A 12,665-nucleotide genomic window follows, 5' to 3' on the forward strand; every position below is an offset into this window, starting at 1 on the left:
ATACCACCTCTAGGCTAGACTGAAAGAAAACACCTTGCAGGCATAAAATTTAAGTATCCCTAGTATCAAACACAGTATCTGTTCCATAGCAGGTAGTAGTCAGTAAAACTATTTAAGACACATTTTGGTTTTAACTTGTAAATGGCTAAAAGATCTTTATGGCTACTACTCTTAGTCTATTGGTAAAAGATGCTCAGAAAGAAGCTGGTCAATTTAAGTGATGAGAAAAAAAGTAACATAACCCGCCCCCACTCTTCCTTATAATTTCCCAACAGTAGTATCAGCAGTCTGACTTCTAAGGGACTTCTAAAATTCCATTTCATGAAAATAAAAGTGAAGGTGTTTAAGGAACTTTAACAATCCTTTTAATTGTTATCAAGTGGCAGAGATTTTGAAAAGAAATTGTGGTGCTTATGGTTCCTGGCCAGAAAATTATGCTTTCTTTCCGCTTTTATCAGAAAGTTCAAAATACCTTTAAGAGTCTATTATTCCTGATGCCTCTAATTTTACAATGGAAACCAATGGAAAATACTGTCCTTGTAGTCTGTGCCTTCAGATTCTACCAAATCAACTTAATCTAACCTCACCAATTTTTCGCATTTCAAAAGCTGCATGAGCTGAGGGACTTGGTTTCCATAGGCCATTTGAACAGTATATTGAAGGAAAAATTTTTTGAAGTAGTCAAGATACTAAACATCCCCCGCCACCAAAACCAGTGTTTGTAGAATGATACAAGTAGAAAAATTAGTAAAAGTGCTTTCTCAGCTAACAAAAGTTAGTCTATCTCATATCCAGTTTTAATACTATCAGAAATCATTTAATTAAATATTGGGTTTAGAATTATAAATGATTCTTGTTTTAAAGCAAAACTACACGCAGTTAGCATCACCTAACCTTCTCAAAAAAACAGTTGGGGGTGGGGAGGGAGACAAGAACAAGTCTTACCTCAATAAAAGAATCAATGTGCAACATCAGAGCTTGAGTCCTACTGATGATAAACTGATTGACACACGCAACAGCGTGAGACCTAGAAACAAAGTTTAAAATTTAACATATGCTGATTGTAACTTTGTTCTATCTATAGAAAATTGGTAAAAACATTCCTCCATAAAAATATTACGGTATGTCTATCAATATACCCACTAAAAAGAATAAGTCAAACTTCTGTATCAACAAGGAAAGAATTTGAATGATATATTAAGTGCAAAATGCAAGTTGCAGAGCAATATGTATTTCTAAGCAACTGAAAAATGTTAGAAAGGACATGTGCAAATTTTTAATAGTGCATACCCCTAAAGAGTGGAGGCTGGGGAGGGGCAAATTTTTTTTTTTTTTAAGATACCTACAGATTTAAAAATGATAGGTAAACATTCCTTTTGAAACTAAAAATGGAGAATAGTCCATGTGTTCTGGTCAGCAGTTCTTATTGGCACCACCTTTAAAAATTTACTCTTAATCTAATCATTTCTCACTGCTTTCACTTCTCTCATCCAAGCCATGATCTCTGATCCCTTACTAGGGTTAATGAAATAGGCTGTACTTGGTTTCCTGACTTCCATTGTGCCAAACCCCACTACAGCCTGTTTGACACACACAGACCACACTATACTCTCATTCAGATTGCTGCAATAAAACAATCTACTTTTTCTACAAAAGGTCAAACAGTAAATATTTTAAGCTTCGTGGGCCACATGAAGACCTTTGTTGTCATTTTTTTCCCTCTTAATTACAACCTCTTAAATTTAAAAATCATCCTTACCTTGCAGGTCATGGGCTAAATTTGGCTCCATGGGACATAATTTGCTGACTACTTGCCTAGACATTCCTTTATACTGTGGCTCCTCCCTTACCCCCTAACTTCAATTCCCATTATGCTGCTACAGCCCAAAGTTTCTTTCTTTTGTCACTCTAAAAGGCTGATTCCTAATTCCAGAGACTTCTCACTTGCTGTTCTGTCTTAAACATTCTTCACCACCTTTCAGACTCACTTCCTTACTTTGTTCAGTCTTTGCACAAATGTTTCCTTTACAGAGAGCCATTTATATAAAGTATCTTTGAATCACTGTCTATCCCTGATCTCGTTATTTTTCCATTGTACTTATCACTGTATGAAATCATATTACTTATTCATTATCTGTCCTGTCTCCTCTTCTGAAATATAACCCCATGAAAACCTTTCTTTGTCTTAACCACTGTGCCAAAAACAGTTGATTTTTGGTTCTGCAGTTACAGCAAAGCACATAAACATTTACTAAGATAACATTAAGTGAAAAAAGCATACTATGGGGAGCTCAACCACTTAAATGTGCAACACAGGGTAAGCTGCCAATGCTTTAAAGTCTGTTTTTCTCATTCTATAAAACTACTACTGGCTGGGCGCAGTGGCTCACGCCTGTAATCCTAGCACTTTGGGAAGCCGAGGCAGGCAGATCACTTAGGTCAGGAGTTCTAGACCAGCCTGGCCAACACTGAAACCCCGCCTCTACTAAAAATACAAAAATTAGCCAGGCCTGGTGATGCATGCCTGTAATCCCAGCTACTTGGGAGGCTGAAGCAGGAGGCAGGAGAATCGCTTGAATCCGGGCAGTGGAGGTTGCAGAGAGCCGAGATCACGCCACTGTACTCCAGCCTGGGCGATGGAGTGAGACTCGGTCTCAAAAAAAAAAACAAACCCAAAAAACTCTGTCTCAAAAACAACAACAACAACCTACAATTCATTCATCTGTTGGGGGGATTAAACTACATGAGCTAATACATATGTTAAGTACTTGGCATAGTAAACAAATGGAAAAAAAATACAATAAAGTCTTTTAAAGGGCCTTTAAATCAACAACAAAAATATTTTAACTTGCATTTTTTTTGTGTGCATGTGAGGCAAAATTTAAAGGCAGAAATCTCTCCTATCCCCAACCTCCAGAGGCACCTACTACTAGCCTCCCCAAACAATTTTTAGAAACTTGGGAACAGTTAGGATTTACATTTTAAATTTAAAAAGTTTGATATGCTTTCTTTAGAAGTTTAATATAGTTTCTATACATCAGCAATGAAGAAAAAAACTAGAAAGTGTAACTTAAATGCTACCATTTACAATAGTATCATAAGACCAAGTGCCTGGGAATACATTTAATATAATATGTTCAAAGCCTCTAAAAAGAAAAGTATAAAACTTTATTAAAAACAAGCAATTGGCCGGGCATGGTGGCTCATGCCTATAATCCCAGCACTCTGGGAGGCTATGGCGGGCGGATCACCTGAGGTCAGGAGTTCAAGACCAGGCTGGCCAACATGGTGAAACCCCATCTCTACTAAAAATAAAAAAATTAGCTGGGAGTGATGGCATGCGCCTGTAATCCCAGCTACTTGGGAGGCTGAGGCAGGAGAATCGCTTGAACCTGGGAGGTGGAGGTTGCAGTGAGCAGGGATAATGCCATTGCACTCCAGTCTGGGAGACAAGAGCGAAACTCTGTCTCAAAAAAAAAAAAAGCAATTAGTATTGTGAAAATGACAATTTCTCCTAAGTTGATCTACAAATTTAATGTTATTCCAATGTAAATTCCAACAAGGCTTTTCATAAAACTTGACAATTCTAGAATTTATAAGGAAGAGAAAAGGCATTCCTACTGTCCTACTGTAAGCTCTAAATATCATTTCCCAATAAAAGGAATCAGATCTAGCCCAGAAATACAGATGATAAACTTGGAATGCTATGGATATCTGTGTATATAAAAATAAAACTTCCTTGTATTGATTTCTGGTAATCAAAGGCAATAACAAAGGCAGAGTAATTACTCATGTCACATATTCATAATCAACATCAATTTGTTAATTAGATCTGATACTAAATAAATGGCATTTGTTTGTGAAGAATGAATTTTTTTCCAATATGATCTCTTCCTTATAGATTATTAGAAAATATTCCCCCTAGAAACATCTGAGGTATTTAGTAAGCTCAGAGTAATTCTGCTAAGTCATGTATATTTTCAATTCTAATTTCTCATCCTGAAAGTCTGCATATTCCAGGTCAAATTCTGATTTTTAGCCTTTCTTCAACTCATATTTTTATAAAGTAAAACTGTTTTTATTTATTTTTTTGAGATGGAGCCTCACTCTGTCACCCGGAAGGGAGTGCAGTCGTGCAATGTCGGCTCACTGCAACCTCCGCCTCCTGGGTTCAAGTGATTCTCCTGCCTCAGCCTCCCGAGTAACTGGGATTACAGGTGCATGCCACCATGCCAGGCTAACTTTTGTATTTTTAATAGAGATAGGGTTTTGCCATGTTGGCCAGGCTGGTCTCCAACTCCTGACCTCAGGTGATCCACTTGCCTCAGCCTCCCAAAGTGCTGGGATTACAGGCGTGAGCCACTATGCCCTGCCATTTATTATTTTAAAAGTTCTGCCAAATTTATATGTTGTAAAACTGTAGGCCTTATTTTCATTCCATTCTGGGACAGAATATAAATTTACCTTATAAATAGGAGTAACATTACCCAAAATTTTTTTCAAGTTGAGATAAGCCAGAACACAATAAAAATATGGAAAAATTATCTTAATATAGTTTGAGCTGTTTGTACAACTCTTTCCTTGCTGTGTAGAAATTCATTGCAATATGTTATAAACTTTTTTTATTTTGAGACAGAGTTTTGCTCTTGTTGCCCATGCTGGAGTTGCAATGGCACGATCTCGGCTCACTGCAACCTCCACCTCCCGCGTTCAAGTGATTCTCATGCCTCAGCCTCCCGAATAGCTACAATTACAAGCGCCCGCCACCACGTCCAGCTAATTTTTTGTATTTTTAGTAGCCACAGGGTTTCACCATGTTGGCCAGGCTAGTCTTGAACCCCTGACGTCAGGTGATCCACTGCACCCAGCCTAAACTTCAAGTAACTGCAACTTGTTAAAAAAAGAAAAAAGCCTCAAAACACTCCAATTTTTGCTCTAAGATATATCAGAATTCAATTTGAAGCTTTAGCCTTGAAACAGCAATGGAATAAAATAAAGGGCCCATTAATACACCTATGCACGCATATAACTAAGCATATAACAGAGGTGACATTTTAAAATGATGGGGAAAAGGGACTTCATAGTGACAGCAAGAAAAGTTACCTAAATGGAAAAGACAGAATGTTTATCTATCTCGTAACACACCCACAAATGCCTGATACATTAAGCTCTTTTTTTTCTGAGATGGAATCTTGCTCTGTCTTCCAGGCTGGAGTGCAGTGGCACAATCTCAGCTCACTGCAAGCTCCGCCTCCCGGGTTCATGCCATTCTCCTGCCTCAGCCTTCCGAGTTGCTGGGACTACAGGCGCCTGCCACTATGCCCGGCTAATTTTTTGTATTTTTAGTAGAGGTGGGGTTTCACCATGTTAGCAAGGATGGTCTCGATCTCCTGACCTCGTGATCCACCTGCGTTGGCCTCCCAAAGTGCTGGGATTACAGGTGTGAGCCACCGCGCCCGGCCATATTAAGCTCTTAAATGTCAAAAAGCCCTTAATATTTTAAACTCTTAGTAAAGACAAAAAGGGATTAAGATACTCTCTACACAAATAACTGATAAAGGATGAGAATTCCTGTAAATCAACGGAGTACAAATAACCTAGTAGAAAAAAGGAAGAGACAAGAACAAGATAAAGGCAATAAACATACAAGATTTTCAACATCATTAATGATAGCAGAGTATTATCAAGACCATAATGAAACACCAAATATCTATTTTATCGGCAACACTTAAAAAATATGCTAATTGTCATGCAATGGAGTATTACAGAGGAGTCAAAATGAGCTATAGTGATTCAGTACAGATGAATGCAACGTAACATTAAAGTTGCCTACGTCTACATTCAGTACTGTGCAGTTCTTACAATGCTAAAAACTAAGATATGTATCACCCTTTGCATATGCATGCAATGAAATTATCTATCAAGAAATGTAAGGGAAATATGAAATTGGGATTTAGATGTAGACTGTTGTCAAGGTCTTCATTTTGTTTCAGGTGGTGGATCTGATTGCTTATGTTATTAAAAATAATATAGGCCGGGCGCGGTGGCTCACGCTTGTAATCCCAGCACTTTGGGAGGCCGAGGCGGGCGGATCACGAGGTCAGGAGATCGAGACCACGGTGAAACCCCGTCTCTACTAAAAACACAAAAAATTAGCCGGGCGTGGTGGCGGGCGCCTGTAGTCCCAGCTACTGGGAGAGGCTGAGGCAGGAGAATGGCGTGAACCCAGGAGGCGGAGCTTGCAGTGAGCCGAGATCGCGCCACTGCACTCCAGCCTGGGTGAAAAAGCAAGACTCCGTCTCAAAAAAAAAAAAAAAAATATATAACTAAAGGCTAAATACAAGTAGGCCATGATGAGAATGTTATCAACTAAGAATAATTCAATTCTGAGTACTTCAAAAGTCTGATAAAATGGTTCTTATTTTTAAATTGTTTAGTCATTGCTTATAGAACTAGGTAATATAGTTTCCTATACTCTAATTTTATATTCTTGAAGTCCAACAGTTATGTTGAGAGAGAACGCTTAAGAGTACATAGCAAATGCCAGTTAAACTATATTAATAAGGTATTAAATAATGTAGAATGACATCATATTAAAGATGGATGATACATTTATTATATATTTATAGCAGATAGTTATTTACCCAAATATACATTAAAAAGAAAAATGCTAAAAGTATGTACAACAGAATCTCAAATGAGTATTAATCAACACTCATGGAATGGAATTTTTTTCCAGACAGGGTCTTATTCCATCACTCAGGCTAGAGCACAGTAGCTCACTGCAGCCTTGAATTCCTGGGTTCAAGTGATTCTCCTGCTTGAGCCTCCAGAGTAGCTAGACTATAGGCACACACATCACTACACTCGGCTAATTTTTTAAACTTATTTTTTGTAGAGAAAGGGTCTTGCTATGTTGCCCAGGCTGATCTCTAACTCCTGGCCTCAAGCAATCCTCCTGCCCTCAAGCAATCCTCCTGCCTCAGCCTCCCAAAGCGCTGTGATTTTAGGTGAAATATTTCTGAATTGCTCAACTTTACCTAATATTTTAATCAAATGACCATCTACAAAATAAAAATCGTGAAAAAATATTTATTAATATTTAATATCCAGCAATGGTGTTATCAATTACCAGAAATATAGTTTTTGGATTTTTTCTGTTTTTCTTTTTTGAGACAAGGTCTCGTTCTGTCACCCAGGCTGGAGTGCAGTGGTACGATCTCAGTCCACTGCAACCTCCTCCTTCTGGGCTTAAGCAATCCTCTCACCTCCGCCCTCCAAGTAGCTGGGACCACAGGTGTGTGACACCATGCCCAGCTAATTTTTATATTTTTTGTACAGATGGGGTCTCATCATGTTGCCCAGGCTGGTCTTGAACTCCTGAACTCAAGCGATCCACCCACCTGGGCCTCCCAAAGTGTTAGGATTACGGGCATGAGCCACCAGTCCCAGCTGTTTTTTTAATTACTGAGAATCAGTCACAAAAAGTGAAGTAGGTGTATTACCACATTTTCATTATCTTAGTTAAAATGTTAAAAGGGGGAAACTTCCTGGAAACGTTAACTCCTATCAACTATGCCAGAAATAACAACATTATTATAATGTTGTAATAATGGAAAACCAAATACCTGCATGTTCTCACTTATAAGTGGGAGCTAAACATTTGGTACACAACCACATAAAGATGGGAACAACAGACACTGGGGAATACAAGAAGGGGGAGGGAGAGGGCCAAACCAGCTAATGGGTACTACGCTTACCACCTAGGTGATGGATTCGTTTGTACTCTGAAACCCCAGCATCACGCAATATGCATTTTTAACAAACCTGCACATGTATCCCAATTCTAAAATCAAAGCTTAAAAAAAAAAAAAAAAAAAAACAACCCACAACTAATCCTGGCCTTAAATAAAGGAAGTTAGAAGATGCCTGTTAACTATCATGAATATAATTAACCACTGTAAAAGGCACAAAACCTTTATCATGTTTAACAAAAATTTCCTCACAAAGAGTCAACATTTCACAGGTTTTGTTACTGAAGTAGTCAATTTCAATTAAGTAAGTTCACCTCTCTGGAACATCCAATATCTTTTGCTAATGTCAAAAACATTAGGTAATGAAAACTAAGATAATGGTCAGGTTTATATCAGAGTTAATCAATTAGTACTGGCAATATAAGTACCTTATTTTTGGACTACTATGCTTGAAGAACTGTAAAAATTTGGGAATCATGATGTTGAGAGGACGATCTAAAACATCACTATCTAAAATCTCAGCAGAATCTTCACAAATCTTCTGAAGGGCACCAAATGCTCCCTGTAAGAGACACATTTAAATTATTAGAATTTGTTAAAAATGAAGCCATTTGAAAACAAACTGAAGAATGCTGATTAATTTGTATGGACTAATGTTCTCAGCCCTCATAAATGCCTTCTAAAATCCATAAATTTAATCATTCAATTTTTTTTTTTTTTTTTCTTTTTTGAGACGGAGTCGATCTGTCGCCCAGGCTGGAGCGCAGTAACACAATCTTGGGTCACTGCAACTTCTGCCTCCCGGGTTCAAGTGACTCTCCTGCCTCAGCCTCCCGAGTAGCTGGGATTACAGGTGCCTGCCATTGTGCCCAGCTAAGTTTTGTATTTTTAGTAGAGATGGGGTTTCACCATGTTGGCCAGGCTGGTCTCAACTCCTGACCTCAGCTGGTCTGCCGGCCTCAGCCTCCCAAAGTGCTGGGATTACAGGTGTGGGCTACCATGCTGGCTCTAATATTCAATTTTAAAACAAATTATTACATCATTGAGTATGTAAAAATCTCAGTTAAAATACAAGGGTATATTTTAGTTTTAGCATTAAATGACTTAGAAGTGGAGGATATTTTGGTTGGCCGGAATTAAATACCAGTTTGTTTAAATTAAATATAAAACTCTACATTTACATAGAAGAGTAACCACTGTAATACTTTTCTTTTTGAAGCACAGAGAGGTCATTAATACCCCTAAAAAGTTACTTAGGCCAGACGTGGCTCACGCCTGCAATCCCAGCACTTTGGGAGGCCAAGGCAGGTGGATTACCTGAGGTCAGGAGTTCGAGACCAGCCTAGCCAACATGGTGAAACCCCATCTCTACTAAAAACAAAAAAATTAGCTGGGCGTGGTGGTGCATGCCTGTAATCCCAGCTACTCTGGAGGCTGAGGCATGAGAATCACTTGAACCTGGGAGGCAGAGGGTACAGTGGGCCGAGATGGCACCACTGTAGCCTGGGTGACAGAGCGAAACTCTGTCTCAAAAAAAGAAAAAAAAAAGTTACTTACATATAGAAAAAAAAAGTTACTTACATATAAAAGTATTCACTGGGTAACTCGTGACAAAATCTGTTGCAAGGGCAGGCAATGCAAATTGGCAACCATTTTCCTATAACCATTTTAATACTAAAGGGGATAATCCAGAGCCTTTGTACATAACATGTAACCTACTAGTTACCCACCCACCTACTTCACTGTTTATATTATATAATGCCATCAGCAGCAACTTGATGCTTATTCTCCATAGTACAGTTTTAAAGTGTCCAACAGAAGGTAAAATCCTTTAAGGAAATTACCCAACATCCTTTTAGATTTTATAATATCTTAAAAATATTAAATCTGAAAATATTTTTAAGCCTAAAATTTAATCAATATATTAAATTTCAGTCTTCAATTTAATATGCATTAAATATCAGGAATTTTAATTGTCATGCTAAAATAGTCATATTTAATTATTAAGGTTTTTTTTTTAAAGCTTTACTTCTGAAAGCCTATTACATCAAATTAAATGTGAACTTGTTACCCACGTGGCAATTAAAAATTTCAAATAAGAACAAACATTTAACTATCACTCCATACCAACATTTGGAAAACCACTATCTTTAGTTCAGATGGATGAGAATATTGTTTATTTACAGTATGACTTCTATATAGTACACTACCTCAACAATTTCACAATTACTGCAGCTTAAATTTTTTATTCTTGGAAAGCACTTGCTTAAAATTTTGATCTTCTTTTATGTTATTACCATCACACCAAAGCACTATTTAGATGCAATCAACTGTCACATGATGACTTATTATTTAGCTTATCTGTAATCTATAATCTTATCAGTGTATTTCCAAAGCTTTTTTGTTTTGTTTTGTTTTGAGATGGCTGGGGTGCAGTGGTGCAATCTCAGCCCAGTGCAATCTCCGCCTCCTGGGTTCAAGTGATTCTCCTGCCTCAGCCTCCCAAGTAGCTGAGATTACAGGCATTCGACACCATGCCTGGATAATTTTTTATTTCAGTAGAGATGGGGTTTCACCATGTTGGCCAGGCTGGTCTCTCAAACTCCTGACCTCAAATGATCCACCTGCCTCAGCCTCCCAAAGTGCTGGGATTACAGGTGTGGGCCACCACAGCCTCCTGAGTAGCTGGGACCACAGGCACACATCACCACACCTGGCCAATTTCTTCTAATAGGGTTTTACCACATTGCCCAGGCTGGTCTTGAACTCACGGAATCCACCCACCTAGGCCTTGGGATTATAGGTGTGAGCCACCATGCCCGATTGTTTTTTTTTTTCCCTTTTAGGTTAGGTTATTCCTGTGGGGTTTTTTTTGTTGTTGACAGGTTATTCCTGTGCCTGCCCTGCCTTCAACCTCCGCTCTTTGAGAGGTAGAGGAGTCACTGCTTTATAGAGTCAAAACACCAAATATGGTTTCCACAAAAAATAGATTTCTACCCAAATCTGAAGCCTGTTAATTAAAGAAATACTTAAGTATCCACTAACCATGAGAAATCATCCTCTCTCCCCAAACGAAAAGGATGCTAGTGATCTAATCAGTGGCAAAAACAAAACAAAACAAAACGAAAACAAAACAAAAAAAACCCACAGGTCAGAGTTAATGTATGATTAAAACTAAGACAATGGTCTGGCACAGTGCCTCACACCTGTAATCCTAACACTTTGGGAGGCTGAGACAGGTGGATCATTTGAGGCCAGAGGTTCAAGACCAGCCTGTCCGACATGGTGAAACTCTGTTTCTACTAAAAATACAAAAAATTAGGCGGGTGTGGTGGCTCATGCCTGTAATCCCAGCTACTCGGGAGGCTAAGGTGGGAGAATCACTTGATTCTGGGAGGCAGAGGTTGCACTGAGCCGAGATTGCGCCACTGCACTTCAGCCTGGGCAACAGAGTGAGACCCTGTTTGAAACAAACAAACAAAAAAAAACGAAGACAAGTTTAGTGAAGTGCAGTGGCTCATGCCTGTAATCCCAGCACTTTGGGAGGCTGAGGCTGGAGGACTGCTTGAGCTCAAGAGTTCAGGGTCAGCCTGAACAACAGCGAGACCCCATCTCTACCAAAAGAAAAGAAAAAATTAGTCTAGCATGGTAGCACACGCCTGTAGTCCCCACTACCTGGGAGGCTGATGTAGGAGGATTGTTTGAGCCCAGGAGGTTGAGGTGAGCTATGATGGTGCCACTGCACTCCAGCCTGGGCGACAGGGTGAGACCCTGTCTTAAAAAAAAAAACAACAACAAAAAACACAAGTTCAGCATCCCTTAGATATCTCACATAAGAGGCATAAAAACAATTTAGAGAAGCTAAGAAAGTACTCATGGTCCAGGAATTTGGTAAATTTCATTCTATCTTTAACTGATTAAGCTTGACAAAAACTGTTTATTACATACATATACATCCAAGAACAATTTTAGAACAGAAAAGCAAGATATGTCCTTGTGTGAAATATAGTAAAAGAGGTTTACAATGTAACGGTTTTTATAGAAAAATAAATGATTTACAAATGTAATATAACACAAAGGTAACTTTAGGTTTCTAAGTTTTGAGAAGCTGTATGTTTCAGAGGAAATATTTTTCCCAAAAGCTGCTAATACACAACATGACAAGAAAAACAGAAAAAACCCAATTATGTATGAAACAAATATCCTTACCTCACAGGTATTATAATCTTCAGAATCCAACAGGCTACAGAGTTTTGGTAAGAGGTCAGGCCAATTCTGCAATTCTCCCTTGGAGGCTATAGTTGTGATCAAAATACCTTGAACAAAAACACACTTCTTTAGGAAATCCAACAGCATTATGGCAGGTATTGCCATGTGAGCAACTGTGTGCATAAACACATTTTATGTAAATAATAACATTTGGCCAGGCATGGTGGCTCATGCTGTAATCCCAGCATTCTGGGAGGCCGAGGTGGGCAGATATCTTGAGCCCAGGAATTCCAGACTGGCCTGGGCAACATGGTGAAACCCTATCTCTACTAAAAATACAAGAAAATCAGCTGGGCGTGATGGTACGCGCCTGTGATCCCAGCTATTCAGGAGGCTGAAGTGAGAGGATCACCTGAGTCAAGGACGTCGACGCTGCAGTGAGCCATGACTATGAGACCACACTCATGCCTGGGCAGAGTGAGACCTTGTCTCAAAAAATTAGTAACACTCACCAACAACACCCATATCACCATTGCGTACCTTGTGGAAAAAAAATCTCACATAAACCAGATCTGTTTTTAATACTGTTTTTCAACATTTCACCCTCTAAGGTTTTTTGAGTTAAATTTACCAAGTATAAGAATCCAACTTCTTTTTCTGCCATAATACCAAGAATAGCTCCACCAATTAAAATTAATTCTA

General features: G+C 38.7%; 1 protein-coding gene across 13 annotated transcripts in view; it reads right to left on the reverse strand.

Annotated features, from left to right (window-relative positions):
- The window catches only part of TNPO1 (transportin 1), a 149,016-nt gene that overhangs the window by 40,320 nt on the left and 96,031 nt on the right, over positions 1-12,665 (reverse strand). For 12 of the 13 annotated variants that reach the window (XR_008652610.2, XM_055253775.2, XM_055253774.2 and 9 more), the window contains 3 exons: positions 11,964-12,070; positions 8,183-8,316; positions 946-1,027 (listed from right to left, as the gene is read on the reverse strand). Coding sequence is in view for 12 of the 13 variants with exons in the window: in XM_055253775.2 (XP_055109750.1) it covers positions 946-1,027; positions 8,183-8,316; positions 11,964-12,070 (323 nt within the window). In the remaining variant the exon portion in view is untranslated. The remainder of the gene's footprint in view (positions 1-945; positions 1,028-8,182; positions 8,317-11,963; positions 12,071-12,665) is intronic. The other variant, XM_063623167.1, reaches the window with a different exon arrangement.

Source organism: Symphalangus syndactylus, chromosome 18 (genome assembly GCF_028878055.3).
Source record: "Symphalangus syndactylus isolate Jambi chromosome 18, NHGRI_mSymSyn1-v2.1_pri, whole genome shotgun sequence".
Lineage (NCBI taxonomy): Eukaryota > Metazoa > Chordata > Mammalia > Primates > Hylobatidae > Symphalangus > Symphalangus syndactylus.